The 12,961-nt window shown below is 28.6% G+C and overlaps 5 protein-coding genes across 9 annotated transcripts in view; 2 read left to right on the plus strand and 3 right to left on the minus strand.

The window, feature by feature from the left end:
• The window catches only part of Taf1 (TATA-box binding protein associated factor 1), a 7,425-nt gene extending 5,414 nt beyond the window's left edge, over window positions 1-2,011 (minus strand). Inside the window, exons 1-6 of one of the 3 annotated variants that reach the window (XM_017909673.1) lie at window positions 1,663-2,011; window positions 1,130-1,542; window positions 815-1,060; window positions 555-692; window positions 293-474; window positions 1-202 (exon numbers count right to left, since the gene is read on the minus strand). In XM_017909673.1, coding sequence (XP_017765162.1) covers window positions 1-202; window positions 293-474; window positions 555-692; window positions 815-1,060; window positions 1,130-1,542; window positions 1,663-2,011 — 1,530 coding nt within the window. Of the gene's footprint in view, window positions 203-292; window positions 475-554; window positions 693-814; window positions 1,061-1,129; window positions 1,558-1,662 lie in introns of all 3 variants that reach the window. The other 2 variants (XM_017909674.1, XM_017909676.1) reach the window with 2 other exon arrangements.
• Window positions 2,012-3,824: 1,813 nt separating this feature from the next.
• Sumo (Small ubiquitin like modifier) lies at window positions 3,825-4,681 on the minus strand. Of its 3 annotated transcripts, none has more exons than XM_017909678.1 (4): window positions 4,638-4,681; window positions 4,475-4,526; window positions 4,282-4,407; window positions 3,825-4,114 (listed from the first exon to the last, which is right to left on the minus strand). In XM_017909678.1, exons 2-4 carry the CDS (start codon window positions 4,490-4,492, stop codon window positions 3,977-3,979), a joined length of 282 nt encoding a protein of 93 aa, XP_017765167.1. In that variant the 5' UTR covers window positions 4,493-4,526; window positions 4,638-4,681; the 3' UTR covers window positions 3,825-3,976. The 3 variants fall into 3 exon arrangements, with proteins under 3 accessions (XP_017765167.1, XP_017765168.1, XP_017765166.1); XM_017909679.1 differs by having other exon boundaries at window positions 4,606-4,674; XM_017909677.1 differs by having other exon boundaries at window positions 4,475-4,658.
• A 675-nt stretch (window positions 4,682-5,356) lies between these two features.
• Window positions 5,357-5,838, minus strand: LOC108554385 (histone H2B). The gene has a single exon (XM_017909646.1). The coding sequence runs from the start codon at window positions 5,777-5,779 to the stop codon at window positions 5,408-5,410; it is 372 nt and encodes a 123-aa protein (XP_017765135.1). The 5' UTR covers window positions 5,780-5,838; the 3' UTR covers window positions 5,357-5,407.
• A 1,507-nt stretch (window positions 5,839-7,345) lies between these two features.
• Window positions 7,346-7,720, plus strand: LOC108554380 (histone H2A). The gene has a single exon (XM_017909640.1). It carries the CDS (start codon window positions 7,346-7,348, stop codon window positions 7,718-7,720), a length of 375 nt encoding a protein of 124 aa, XP_017765129.1.
• Window positions 7,721-8,531: 811 nt separating this feature from the next.
• LOC108554386 (glycerate kinase) lies at window positions 8,532-10,779 on the plus strand. The gene is made up of 2 exons (XM_017909647.1): window positions 8,532-8,569; window positions 8,643-10,779. The coding sequence occupies exons 1-2, from the start codon at window positions 8,532-8,534 to the stop codon at window positions 10,777-10,779; spliced, it is 2,175 nt and encodes a 724-aa protein (XP_017765136.1).
• Window positions 10,780-12,961: the final 2,182 nt, after the last annotated feature.

A 12,961-nucleotide genomic window follows, 5' to 3' on the forward strand; every position in this document is an offset into this window, starting at 1 on the left:
GCCAAGAACAATATTTTCATCATTTGGATCTAAGGTAAGAATTTTAGGCTTTGGAATTTTTCTCATGTTTTCAGGATCCCAAATTACTTCTTCTTCCCAAAGTCCATAGACCAATTCTTCGTTTTCTACAGGAAAAATAGAATACCAAGTATCATCATAATTTTCTTCTCTGCTTTGTTGTTGATTTCCTTTATTCATGTTCCTATTGAGCATATAAATAAAAATGAAAAACAATTATATCTACCATAATTCTTAAATTATATTACAATAAATCAATTACTATTTTTCTTACATTTTAGTTTTTTGAGATTGCATATGTAATGAAGCTGTAATTTGTGAAGTGGCTAATCGTGAATTTGATGCAACTGGAACAGGTGCACCTTTGCCTGGTTGACTGAATGCCTGAGCAGTTCTGTTTCCACTGTATGGTACCCATCCAGCTGCATTATTCTTACTATTTAATTTCTGTAATACCTTTCAAAGTATTTATATTCTTACTTGTTATTTTACACAAATTTCTAATTGAAAGTATCTTATACCAAAATATAATATACCTTATGCTTTATATCATCACCATTCCATATGACATCATCTTCCCAATGTAATTGTGATACCATTAAGAATGCATCATCAGAAAATTCTTCATTAGTATCTCTAGTATCTCTATTGTCTTTAATGCTTAGTTCATCTGGCTATTAGAAATATAATAATAGCAGTTTCTATGATAAATTGGTTTTTAGAAACATTTAATTATGAACTTCAAATTATATTCAATACATTACTCAATGATTTGACATGCATGTAAATTAATTACCTTATCAATAATTTTGAATCCATAGTTAAAACCATCTCCAGTTTCTGGAACTTGTAACATATCGTACCAAAGCTGTGCAGGGCCAAACCTCCAATCTGCTACTTTTGGTCCCATATCTCCATTTTCACCAGTTTCACCTGTTTTACCAATTTGTTCTTTATCTTCCACTGGCATTAATAATTTATTTTCATCATCAGAGCAACACATATCAGGAGTTGGATCTGCACCATATTGCATCATCCAACCCTAATGTAAAAATGTTTAATTATTAATATATGATTATCAATTTAAAATTGAGTTATTATTTGTACACACTTTAAACTTTGGTTTCTTCTCCTCTTGATCAGAACCAGAATCAGAATCTCTAACATCATGATGTCGTTTCTTTTTACGTCTTTTTTTAACACCCCTCCATATTTGTGGAAGACTACTAGGCTTTCCTGGACCAAATAATCTTGAAAATCTTAGAACTTTATTCGTTCGAAAATCAGGAAACAATTCAGTCACATCAACATTGGCATATTTTGATGGTAGCATAGAAGCAAGAGGGGTTTCTAATTTACGCTGACGAGCAGCTTCTGCTTCTTCTGCAGTAAGTATTTCCTTTTCTTCAGGTATTGGAGGAGGTGGCATTAATTGTGTATCAGATTTATTAATAACTTCTTCATCATCTGCATCGTAATCAGCATTTTCCTTTTCAATTTTTCTTTCAAACATGTCTTGTTTATCTAGCCATTAAAGTACTAATTATAAACAAAGCAAATATTTTACATCTATGTCTAATTTAATTCTTGAATAAAAAATATAATTTTGATTCTAATTTTTTTAATTATTCTACTCATACTTACTGTTTTCCTCTTTTTCTTCCTCTGCTAATTCATTTATGTCAGAAAAATCAAGAGCACTAGGTGATTTTTCAACGTAGTTACTATCTTTTTCATCAACTATATCATTTTCTTCTTCAAATTTATCAGTTGATTCATTCTCTTTCTCTTCAGTGATACTTTCATTTAGCATCATTTCACGAATAAATGAACTTAATCCAAGCCGATCCAATGACGCTATATGTTGCTTCGCCTCTGGATCAAGAATGTCATCTTCTAGTTGACCATTATCATCAATGTTTCCAAATAAAAAACCAGTCATATTAATTCCAGATATTATGTCTTTATCATTTTCTTCTTCCGAATCAGCCATTTTTTAAACCAAATTTTGGAAAACTAATATAATATTAAATTTTTTTTTTTAAATTATAAATTTTGTGGATGTACGGTAAACATATTCCGCAAGCACATTTCACTTGCACAATTTTTAATAATAGTATATTATATATTTACTTATTTACAGTTTATCATAAGTATTTGTTTATGTAAGTTTATTATAATTGTTATTATTTACAAGTGTTTATTAATTACAAAATTAATGTAACTTAACGTTTCGATTACATACGCCTTCCCATCAACTGACCGCCATGTTCTTTCACTTGTTATTATATAGGGGATTAAAATCGTGCTTTATTTCTTATATTTTAAAAATAAAATTCCTAGAAATATTGTTCTAGGTATTTTTAATATCACTAGACACAAGTTATCGTTACATTACCGCCTGAACTGGCTTTTAAAATTAAAATTGTGTAAGACGTTCAGGAAAAAAATACATATGTACATTGCCCAATATATTTGTTGCAAGTAATACATTAAAAAACAAAAAAAAAAAATGAGAATTCAAAGGTCAAAAATATGCTGTTCAAAAGGTTCGAGTTTATTTATGTATCACAGAAATATAGATAAATTAATAGTTTCTAACGTGGGATAGAATAAAATCGGAAATAAAATCATCAATTGGCTCGGTGAAATTTAATTTACCATCTAATTGATCTAACTACGAAAATTTAAGAAAACCTTATTCGGTCAGAATTAAAGTAGGGATAGAATAAAGAAGAAAATTTTCAAATTATTATATTCCTGTATTTAGAAAAGTTGTAACTCAAGTCGATTAATTTTATAAATAACAGTTGTTTTTAATGTATACGCACTCTGATAAACTGTGCGAACAATGCTTCATGAGTACCAATCTAAAACAATCTCGGTAAAAAATTAATAGGAACATTTCTTCTTTAATCGTTGACTACTATATACTGTAACATTATAATTTGAATACTCTAAGTTCATCGAATACTTTGGTATACAATTATTTTAAATTTGTATTTATAAAACTATATTATATCAGTTTATAATTTAATCTGATATACAATATAATATTTTTCTTAAAAGAGAACCAAAATGATTAAAAAATGAGCGATTTCTTATAGAAAAGATAAGACACAATTTATTTTTTGTTCATGTACAAAGTAATATTATTTTTATGGAAAGTAAAAGTGTAATATTAACACTAGGATTCAATTATGAAACACAAACGAAATTTTTACGAACTTTTTAAAGATAGTTACATTATTAAATGCTAACATAATGTTTGTTTAATAATGCTCTTTGTCATTGTCCTATCTGTACACTGTTATAATAAACGAATGTACCTAAAAAGATGAAATTTATTAAGAGAATTTAAAATTTTACATTATTAATTTTTTGCTTTTTATGAAAATCATTTACAAAGAATCTTATGTTTTGTAAGTAATATGTTTGTATGATGTAGATGTGTTTTCTACATAGTGCAAAATGCTGAAGAGACAACTAATGTGCCTTCATTTACATTGTATATCACTAACAATAACATAGCAGTAAGCCTGTTTTACAATATTTTTAGCCAAATTATTATAAAATGAAATGATACGTTTGGAGAAAAATAGTCTTTCTAATTTTTACAAATAGTAAAATCAGAATAATTAAAAATTTTAGGTAATACTACAGTGTGGTAAATGATTAAAATCTTAAGTTATTATCTGATGATATTAAACAATATAAAATGTATGTAAAAAAAATTGCTTTTCAAATAAAACGAACATGTAAATTGAACTGCATCTAGACATTAAATTTGACATATATAAAAAGTGTAAACAACTTTCCCACATTACGTTATGAAATGAAGTATTCTGTTGTATCAGAAAAAATAGAAAATAATTCATGCCTCTTTTTTTAAGTAAGCACTGGAACAGAAATTTTTTATCAAGTCCATTTTTAAACTATTGAAGGACAATCTTAAATCTCAACACAATCCTCCTCCTGTCTGTTGCTGATAAACTTCTATTGTATCTCCTTCTTCCATTTCAAGGGTTGTTGGAGTATCTAATTCATTTATGGGCTGACCATCAAATCTAAACCTTACTGCTGCTATCGCCAAGCCCTATACAAATGTAACACTCATACTATTGTACATATAGCAATCTTTAAGTATTTACATTACGAATAAAGTACAAATACATGAATTGAATATAGAACATATTATTTTAGAAGATATAACTTCAAATTATTTAACAACAAAACTTAATAATAAATTAATCATATACTTACCACACGATCACAATAAGCATTCATTAATTTCCTGAGTGGTGTGTGTTTCTTAATTTTAAACTGAACCACTGCACTATCTTGTCCCAGCACTTTTAAATTTATGTGCTCTGATTCTGTTTTCGTTTCCTGTAACAAAGGACGTTCTTGAATCGTCACTTACCATTATATTGGTTTTAAGGTTATAAAGTGTTACCTTCTTTTCGTCAGACATGTTTACAGTTTAACACAAATATGTTATCTTGTCACTGATTAATAAGAAAATTTCGACGAATTAATTACTAAACCAAATATCAGGCTACCTAAAATTCTTATAAATAAACGTACAAGTGAATCACTCGCAATAATCCCGCTCCTACCTTTATAGTTGTAATCACAACGTTTCCATCCTACACAAGTAACGTAGTATCATAGAAAGTTATTGGTATACACGCATTTTGAAAACCTGACATTCACGATTAATAAACTTTCTAGGGAATTTCGTTATTAAATCGTGGTAGATACGCATTTAATTACGATTTAGTGGAAAACAAAATGAGTATCACTTCACGCATATCAGAAAAACTGCGCAAAAATTTTCAATTTTGAAGAATTACAACAAATACATTTTATAATTATTATGTTACATCAGAATTAAATTCTAATTCAATATATTTACACCTTCATATTTAGATATTTGTCAGCGAAGTAGTACTCAATATTGAAATAAAAAGTACGAAAAGATTTAATTTTATTATATTTAACATTTATTGTTCTTCTTTTGTAACAATATGATAAAGCTATGATATTCATTTTATTTATAAAACCAAGTTTTTACATAATATTTCATTTTTCATATCCAAACTTATACATGACACTTTACTGAACTTCACCTAAATTTTATAGAGAACATTGTAATTCAGTTCTAAATGTTTAAAAAATACATTTCATATAAAATGTTCGTAAATTGCGACAGAATTGTAATTTATAATAAAATTACTAAACCTTTATATATGAATAACGGAAGAAATAGAATATATGATATTGAAATTATAAAATTTGAGGTTTAAAAACCAAAGTGAATATTCCACGTAATTAAAATTTGTTGGTCCTTAAAAGGACCGTTTCTTCAAGCAATAATTAATATTGCTTATTTTGAGCTGGTATATTTCGTGACTGCTTTGGTGCCTTCACTGACAGCGTGTTTTGCTAATTCACCAGGTAGCAGTAGTCTTACAGCAGTTTGAATTTCGCGAGAAGTAATGGTAGAACGTTTATTGTAATGTGCCAATCTTGATGCTTCTGCAGCAATGCGTTCGAAAACATCATTAACAAAACTGTTCATAATGCTCATTGCTTTACTAGATATCCCAGTATCAGGATGGACTTGTTTGAGTACTTTATAAATGTAAATAGCGTAACTTTCCTTCCTCCTCCTCTTTTTTTTCTTGTCAGCTTTACTGATATTCTTCTGAGCTTTACCAGCTTTCTTTACAGCTTTCCCACTAACTTTCGGCGGCATTGTAAAATATCAATGTCTTCAGGTAATCGAACTTGGAAGTTGAATATAACCGTATAGGTTACTCGACAAGCGAACGATTGAATGACTGCCGTGTACGGAGTGTGGCTTTTATATACTAGAGTGTAGGTAGCACCGAACCAATGAGCATTCAACTTGGAGTCGTTGATGCTTTTCAGTAATATGATTGGTGCGCTGGTACTATCATTGCATTCTCACGATGCAATTGATTTTATACGCATAAGATATCTAACATATTTTTACGGATCTTTTTCTTTCCTTTCTTTTCTTAAATTAAAAATGTACCAGTTATACTGTTTCTTTCTCATAATAAAGAACATGCGAAACCAATGTACAAAAATTAAAATAACAAATTATATAATTACATAATTTTCAATAAAAAATATAAGAAGTAAATATGAAATAATAAATTTAATAAAATATCTCTAAATTTTACAAAATAAATTAAAAAATTGAAGTGAAACTTCAAATTTGTAATATATGTTTAAAAAATAAAAAGAACATATATATGTAATATTAACAGTACTAGTTTAATAATAAAACTAAGAAAATTTAGTAAAACGTTTTTAGTTCTAAAATGTTTTTGAAAATAATATTTTTTCTATTTTATTGTTTATTTATTCTTTATGTCATTAATACACAATTAATCAATGTATTACAACAATATTTAATTTGTCAATTGCTTATTGGAAAATAAAATTTAATCTGTTTATTATCACTTTATCACTTTACTGTTTCGTATCATAAATTTATTATTTTACTTCATCGTGTTAAAAATTAAATTCTGTGTATATAGCATTTAAATCATAATTCCTATATTCCAATTTAAGCACACAGTGTTTTATCAAGTAAAATATTTATTAAAAATTTGGAATATATAAAAAATAATATAATAAATTGAATATTTTAAAAGTATTTATAGTTATAATTTACAAAGAATAAGTACACATGTATATTAAATATGTGCCACCATTTGCAACAACTTCCTTGTAGTATGACTTGGGAAATTTGTTTTAGTATCACAAATAAAACGAATCTGCTAATGGCTGTGCAATATTCACAATTTCCAATATTTTAACTATGTAAAATAATATTAAAAATAAAAGTTATAATTTACAAAAATTAAGTACACTTACATATTAAATAAAATACCTTTAATTATACAAACGTTAAAATTTTTCTTGCATTAATAATATATTCTTTTATAATATTTAAATGTTATATATCAATATAAAAAATACTTGTTCGTAACATTATAAAAAAGAAACACAATAGCCATAAATAGCCGACAAAACTCAGGAATCAGATAAAATTTCAAATATATTATCAAGTTAGAAGATCATTAATTTATAAAAATAATATAAACTGACAGACTATAGAACTATTGTACTTCCGAACCAATAAGAACGCTGCTCGTCTGCTATTGGTTAAATTTAGATGCCATGAACCCCTATATATTCACAGCATTGACTCGCAGGATCACATTCGCTTCATATCGTTTGTGTATAGAAGGTCTTTTAGAGAAGTTCTTATTTTGAAAAATTCAAGATGTCCAGCCGTGGTAAAGGAGGAAAAACAAAAACCAAGGGAAAGTCTCGTTCCCTTAAAGCTGGAATCCAATTTCCGGTCGGTCGTATTCATAGACTTCTAAGAAAAGGTAACTATGCAGAACGTGTTGGAACTGGTGCTCCAGTTTATTTAGCTGCAGTTATGGAATATTTGGCTGCTGAAGTTCTGGAATTAACTGGAAATGCAGCACGAGACAACAAAAGATCTAGAATTATTCCACGACATGTTCAACTTGCTATCCGTAATGACGAAGAATTGAATAAATTATTGGCTGGAGTCACTATTAGCGAAGGAGGTGTTCTACCAAACATTCAAGCGGCACTTCTACCAAGGAAAACTGAAAAGAAAACATAAACAACTTTTATCAAATGGCCCTTTTCAGGGCCACAAATTATTTGAACAGTAAGGGAGTTTTTCTCGGTTTATGCTTCATAAGTCTTTGATTTGTTAAATAAAAAATTACAAGTTTATCCCGAAGTTTGTTTAGACACACGATTTTAGTTCATTTTTTTTATTAAAAATATTTAAACATTTATATTTTAAATGTTTAAATATTATTAAATTGATAGGTATTTCAATTATTAAACAATCAAAGGAATAAAAATTAATTTGTACTATTACGTTGTATCTATAATTGCAAGTTTATATAGCATTATATTGATATTAAACATAATTCGGATTAGAGTCATAAACATTGTTTTTCGTGAAGATTCTATACATAAATCTTTTGAATATTTCATGTCAAACTTGATGCAAGGCCTAAAAATTGTCTTTCATACCCTTTATAAAGCGGAACGAACAGCTGCAATCCATCAGGCACAAAGATCCGAATTGTAACAAAATTGTAACAACTTTTGATTATTATTCGTTGATGGCAGCTACAAATATTATAGCTATACATATATATAAGTTTTATGCACACACGCGTGCGTGTGCGTACATATAATATAGACACGTATTGTATCTTCCTCCTTTTACACACTCTGTGTGTGATACAACAATATATATTAAAATGATTAATAGCATAATAGTATAGAATAAGTATTTAATAAAATGTAGATGTAATACGTGAAAATTGTATCTAAAAATGATTGTAAAAAAAAGTGAGAATTTTTATTTGACATTATCTATTTTATAAAAATGCATTTGTGACAGTAATTTAGAAATGCACTACGAAAAAATATATAAATTTATACAATATAGGTAAATTTTTTACTGTTCTAATAATAAAATATTTTGGTATATATTCACGATTAATTTTTTGACATTGTTTCAGTAGTCCAGTGTTTTTTAAATCTAACCTATCAAACACAGTAAAATTTACATGTAGAAAAATGTCAACTGATATAAGATCTATGGAAAAATCCAAATCCGTATTAAAAAATATGTATTTTGCTGGTGTTAATGCAGTTTCACCACAAATTCTTGTAAAAAATAAGGTTAATTTTAAAGATGGAATTTTATTCATTGGAGACCAAAGTTTTGAACTCAAAGAAAATGTTTACTTAGTTGGTTTTGGCAAAGCTGTCATGGGTATGGCAATAGTTCTTGAGCATATACTTGGCAAATATCTGAAGAAGGGTATAGTTAGTGTTCCTTCTGCATCAATGAATGTACTATGGGAGTCTGAAGACAAATCATATTTTCCTTTATTAGAAACTGGTGTAGTAAAATACTATGAAGGTTCTGAAAATAATCAACCAGATGATAGATCTCTAGAGACAACACATGAAATTATAGACTTAGTAGAATCCCTCACAGAAAATGATATTTTAATTGTGTTGATATCTGGTGGTGGTTCTGCACTGCTTTATATGCCAAGACCAGTAATTGATTGTGAAGATAAATTACATGTGTGTAAAATGCTTCAAGCAGCAGGAGCTGATATTAAAGAACTCAACATAATTAGAAGCAAATTATCTATGGTGAAAGGTGGTGGTTTAGCTCGAATGGCTTATCCAGCTTCAATTATTGGTTTAATATTGTCTGATATTGTAGGTGATCCTATAGAGTTAATTGCTAGTGGCCCAACAGTATACAGTGATAAAAAGCCAAAAGAAGTAATAGCTATATTGAAAAAGTATAACTTATTTGAATATGTAGAAGGAGATGTAAAGAAAGTTTTAATATCAAAAGAAAGATTCAAAGATAAACAATTACTAATTCGAAGAAAAAAGCAATTTAAACATGTAACTAATATTATTTTGGGAAATAATACTGTGGCAATTGAAGCAGCTTCTTTAGAAGCAAACCATCATAAATTAACTCCAATAATATTAAGGTCTGATGTCGTAGGTGATGTACATGATGTTAGTTTAGCATATGCTCATATAACAAGTTTAATATGCCTTGCATTAGACAAAACATTAGAAAAAGAAGAGTTTTTTGAAAAAGTAAAAGATATTCCTATACTTTCTTTATCTGCTGCTAAAGTAGATGAGATTTTTAATTTAATTGATAACGTGAGCGAAGAAGGATTAGTATTGATTGGAGGAGGAGAACCAACGGTAGTGGTTAAAGGAAATGGGAAAGGAGGTAGAAATCAAGAATTAGCACTGCATTTTTCTTTAGATTGGTTGGCAAAAATTAAAAGCTATCCTCGATTTTCGGAATATGAAATAATAATGTTAAGTGCAGGAACAGATGGTCAAGATGGTCCAACTGATGCAGCAGGTGCATTTGGGTATCCTGCTATAGGCCCACTAATTCATGATGTATATACAAAAGTAAAATCTTTAGCTTCAAGAGTGATAATTCAAGTAAAGGAAAAGGAAGAAGCTATTAAAAAGAAAGAGAAAGAACAAGAACAATTTAACATACAACAGCAACAACATAAAGAAATATGCAAAAGACAAGAATTAAGTGGTTTTTTAACAAGTAAAGAGTTAGAAATGTCAAAAGAAGAAGTTGACATTAATAAAGATGAAACAGATAAAGGCCATGTTGATACTGTACTTCCATTTATACTTCAAATGATGGAAGTAGAGCATATGTTACCTGAAAATACTTTAAAAGAAAACAATACATACAATTTATATTCTAGATTTAAGAAAGGTTCAGATTTATTTAAAACTGGTTTTACTGGTACCAATGTTATGGATTTACATTTTATTTATATAAAAAAACGTAAATGTGACTGTAAAATAGATTTTGGAAAAGAAATATTTGAAAATACTTTAGATATGCATGATTTGCATATTGATCCTTCAACTATTGAAAGATATAAAAGTTCATTTGAACGAGAACATTTTGATTGGGATACATTTTTACCTCGATTATCACTTATGATCGATGAAAAAGTTGATCAACTTAATATAAAAATTATTGATGATAATTTGACAGATCCATGTTGTCGTAAAGAAAGAAAATTTCCACTAAAGAATCTTTTAAAGGGTAAAGACCTTCCACTGTAATATATTATATAAAAAGAACAACATGTTTATATACTATATTAGAAATGTTAAAAATGTAAATTAAAAAGTTTTACTTTTTATAGATAGATGTTTGTGTACACCAAAATTTAAATTTAAATAAAATATATGCACAGATAAATTATTCTATTCAAGTCGAATTTTAATCTGCAATAACAATTAAATAATTTTTGTAAAGCTGTATGAGGATGTTGAGAGAATAAAAAGATGAGAGGAAAATGTGTTATACCTATTTATGTCATTTTATTGTTTTGTTTCTCTCGCCCAACGCGTCACGTGGTAGACATGGGCGGAAGACGGGTAGAAAAAGACAGAAAGGCTCCAGCAAAGAAAATTAACTAATTACTCAATCCTGGCTATTAATTTATGAACTTTTATAGCCTTATCGCAAAGCTGAAACTCTGAGCAACATTCTTATTCTACTTTAGTACATAATTTGTTGTTAATTAGTGTGTTATTAATTATCATTTGAAAGCGTGGGTGATTTGATAACAACGACGAGCATGATTGTCGGTCGAAATATTTAATTATGTTCAAAACTAGAAGAAAAATATGATCGAAAGGTATATGCGAAGGTGCACAAGAATATTGTTTTTATAATGAATGCATAAAAGTCAAAAATTAATTGCGTGAAAGATAGTTATTAATGAGAAACCATTGAGATATCCGGCAACATTTTAAACACGTCATGGAATAATTATTAATAATAAAATAATTAAAAAGAAATTGTTATCGAAAGTTATATGAGAAAGTTCGCCAAGGTTCTGCCTTTATGATGAGGTTATAAAAATTCATAAATTAATCGCAGAAATTGAGTAATCTGTTAAATTTCCATGGTCGAATTGATTTCTTAGGAAGTGTCAGGAGCATATCATAATCAGAGTTAGTAATCTAGTAAATTGAAATCAATGCCATCTATGAGTTTAGACTCGAACCTCAGGTTCGTAAGATGAGCACAGATAGCGCCAGGAGAGTTCCTAACCCACCTAACGTCATGGCGGACCAAAGGAAACAATAAACCGACATAAATAACTAATACATGTTCTCTTCCCTTGTTTTTATTCACTTAAGAACCCCATAAAGTTTTCTACATTCTTTAATAAATTCAGCCCAAGGAGTGGTTTTAATTGTACAATCAGCATTCGCTTCTTTACCTGGCAGACGAGAAATCTGCATGGTACGTATGTCAATACAATGGTAAAAGCTCCTGTATTAATCACAGAAATTGACTAATTTGTTAATTTTTTTTCCAAGAGAACAGAAGAGTGCCTAAAAAATGGGAAAAGAATTGCAAAAAAACGCAGGAAGCATTGTTGTGTCCATGGAGGTGTGCCTGCAGTAAGCAAAAGAATGTAAGTTTCTGTATTAACCTAACCTTATGTTGTAATTAAATAGTGTAACATATAAGCCATTGTTTTTCTATCTTTTATTAGTGATAGCAGAGCCTGGTTATAAAATGACAATATTCTGTTGAAGTGAATGGACACGTGCAACAGGATAAAAATATTGGACTCATAAAATATCATCAGCATAGAGTCACTAGGTGCCACTAATTATTTTTTATACGAATAAAATATTGAAATAGTAATGCAAGTATGTAAGGTTTGATGTGTCCATGATATGTCCATTTGATTTTAGGTTGGCTGGCCTTATAACATACAAGACAGAAATATTTGAGTACGAAATGAAGATTGAGAAAAGGGAGGTGGATGTGACAGATAAAAAGGGACTAAAATTAAATTAGGTGATGTTATCTTGTATCAACATGATATGGTGAAAGGTACGTTGTGATCCTGATTTGAATAAATATTGATATCAGTGGTCAAAGCCACCGACGAACGCTAATGTGTTAAGTTTCAGAAAGTTGGAGCTAAATTGTATAAAGAAAAGAGAAAAGTTCAAGTGAAAGCAGTGAGAACAGAAAATACATATTATGTAAAATCAAGAAACAGAAAAGAGGCAGCATATCTATGAACAGAGAAAGATGTGTGACATCGATGATTGGATCATGCAAATATGAGAACCATTGAAGAGATGGAGAATGAACAATTGGTAATAGTTACAAAAGTTAAAGATAAATTGAATATAGAGTGTAAATGTTGCATTAAGGCACAAATGTGTAGAAATATCTATAGGAACATGGAAAAAGTAAAAGCAGCAGGAA

The sequence above is a fragment of the Eufriesea mexicana genome, unplaced genomic scaffold, assembly GCF_001483705.2.
Source record: "Eufriesea mexicana isolate 0111107269 unplaced genomic scaffold, ASM148370v2 scaffold20249, whole genome shotgun sequence".
NCBI lineage: Eukaryota > Metazoa > Arthropoda > Insecta > Hymenoptera > Apidae > Eufriesea > Eufriesea mexicana.

Coding starts and splice junctions, on each gene's coding strand:
- Sumo (XM_017909678.1), bottom strand. Junction 4,115..4,281: donor ATGCTTATTGTGATCGTGTG/GTAAGTATATGA, acceptor ACATTTGTATAG/GGCTTGGCGATAGCAGCAGT.
- LOC108554386 (XM_017909647.1), top strand. CDS start 8,532: ATGCACTACGAAAAAATATATAAATTTATACAATATAG. Junction 8,570..8,642: donor TATAAATTTATACAATATAG/GTAAATTTTTTA, acceptor ACATTGTTTCAG/TAGTCCAGTGTTTTTTAAAT.
- LOC108554385 (XM_017909646.1), bottom strand. CDS start 5,779: ATGCCGCCGAAAGTTAGTGGGAAAGCTGTAAAGAAAGCTGGTAAAGCT.
- LOC108554380 (XM_017909640.1), top strand. CDS start 7,346: ATGTCCAGCCGTGGTAAAGGAGGAAAAACAAAAACCAAGGGAAAGTCT.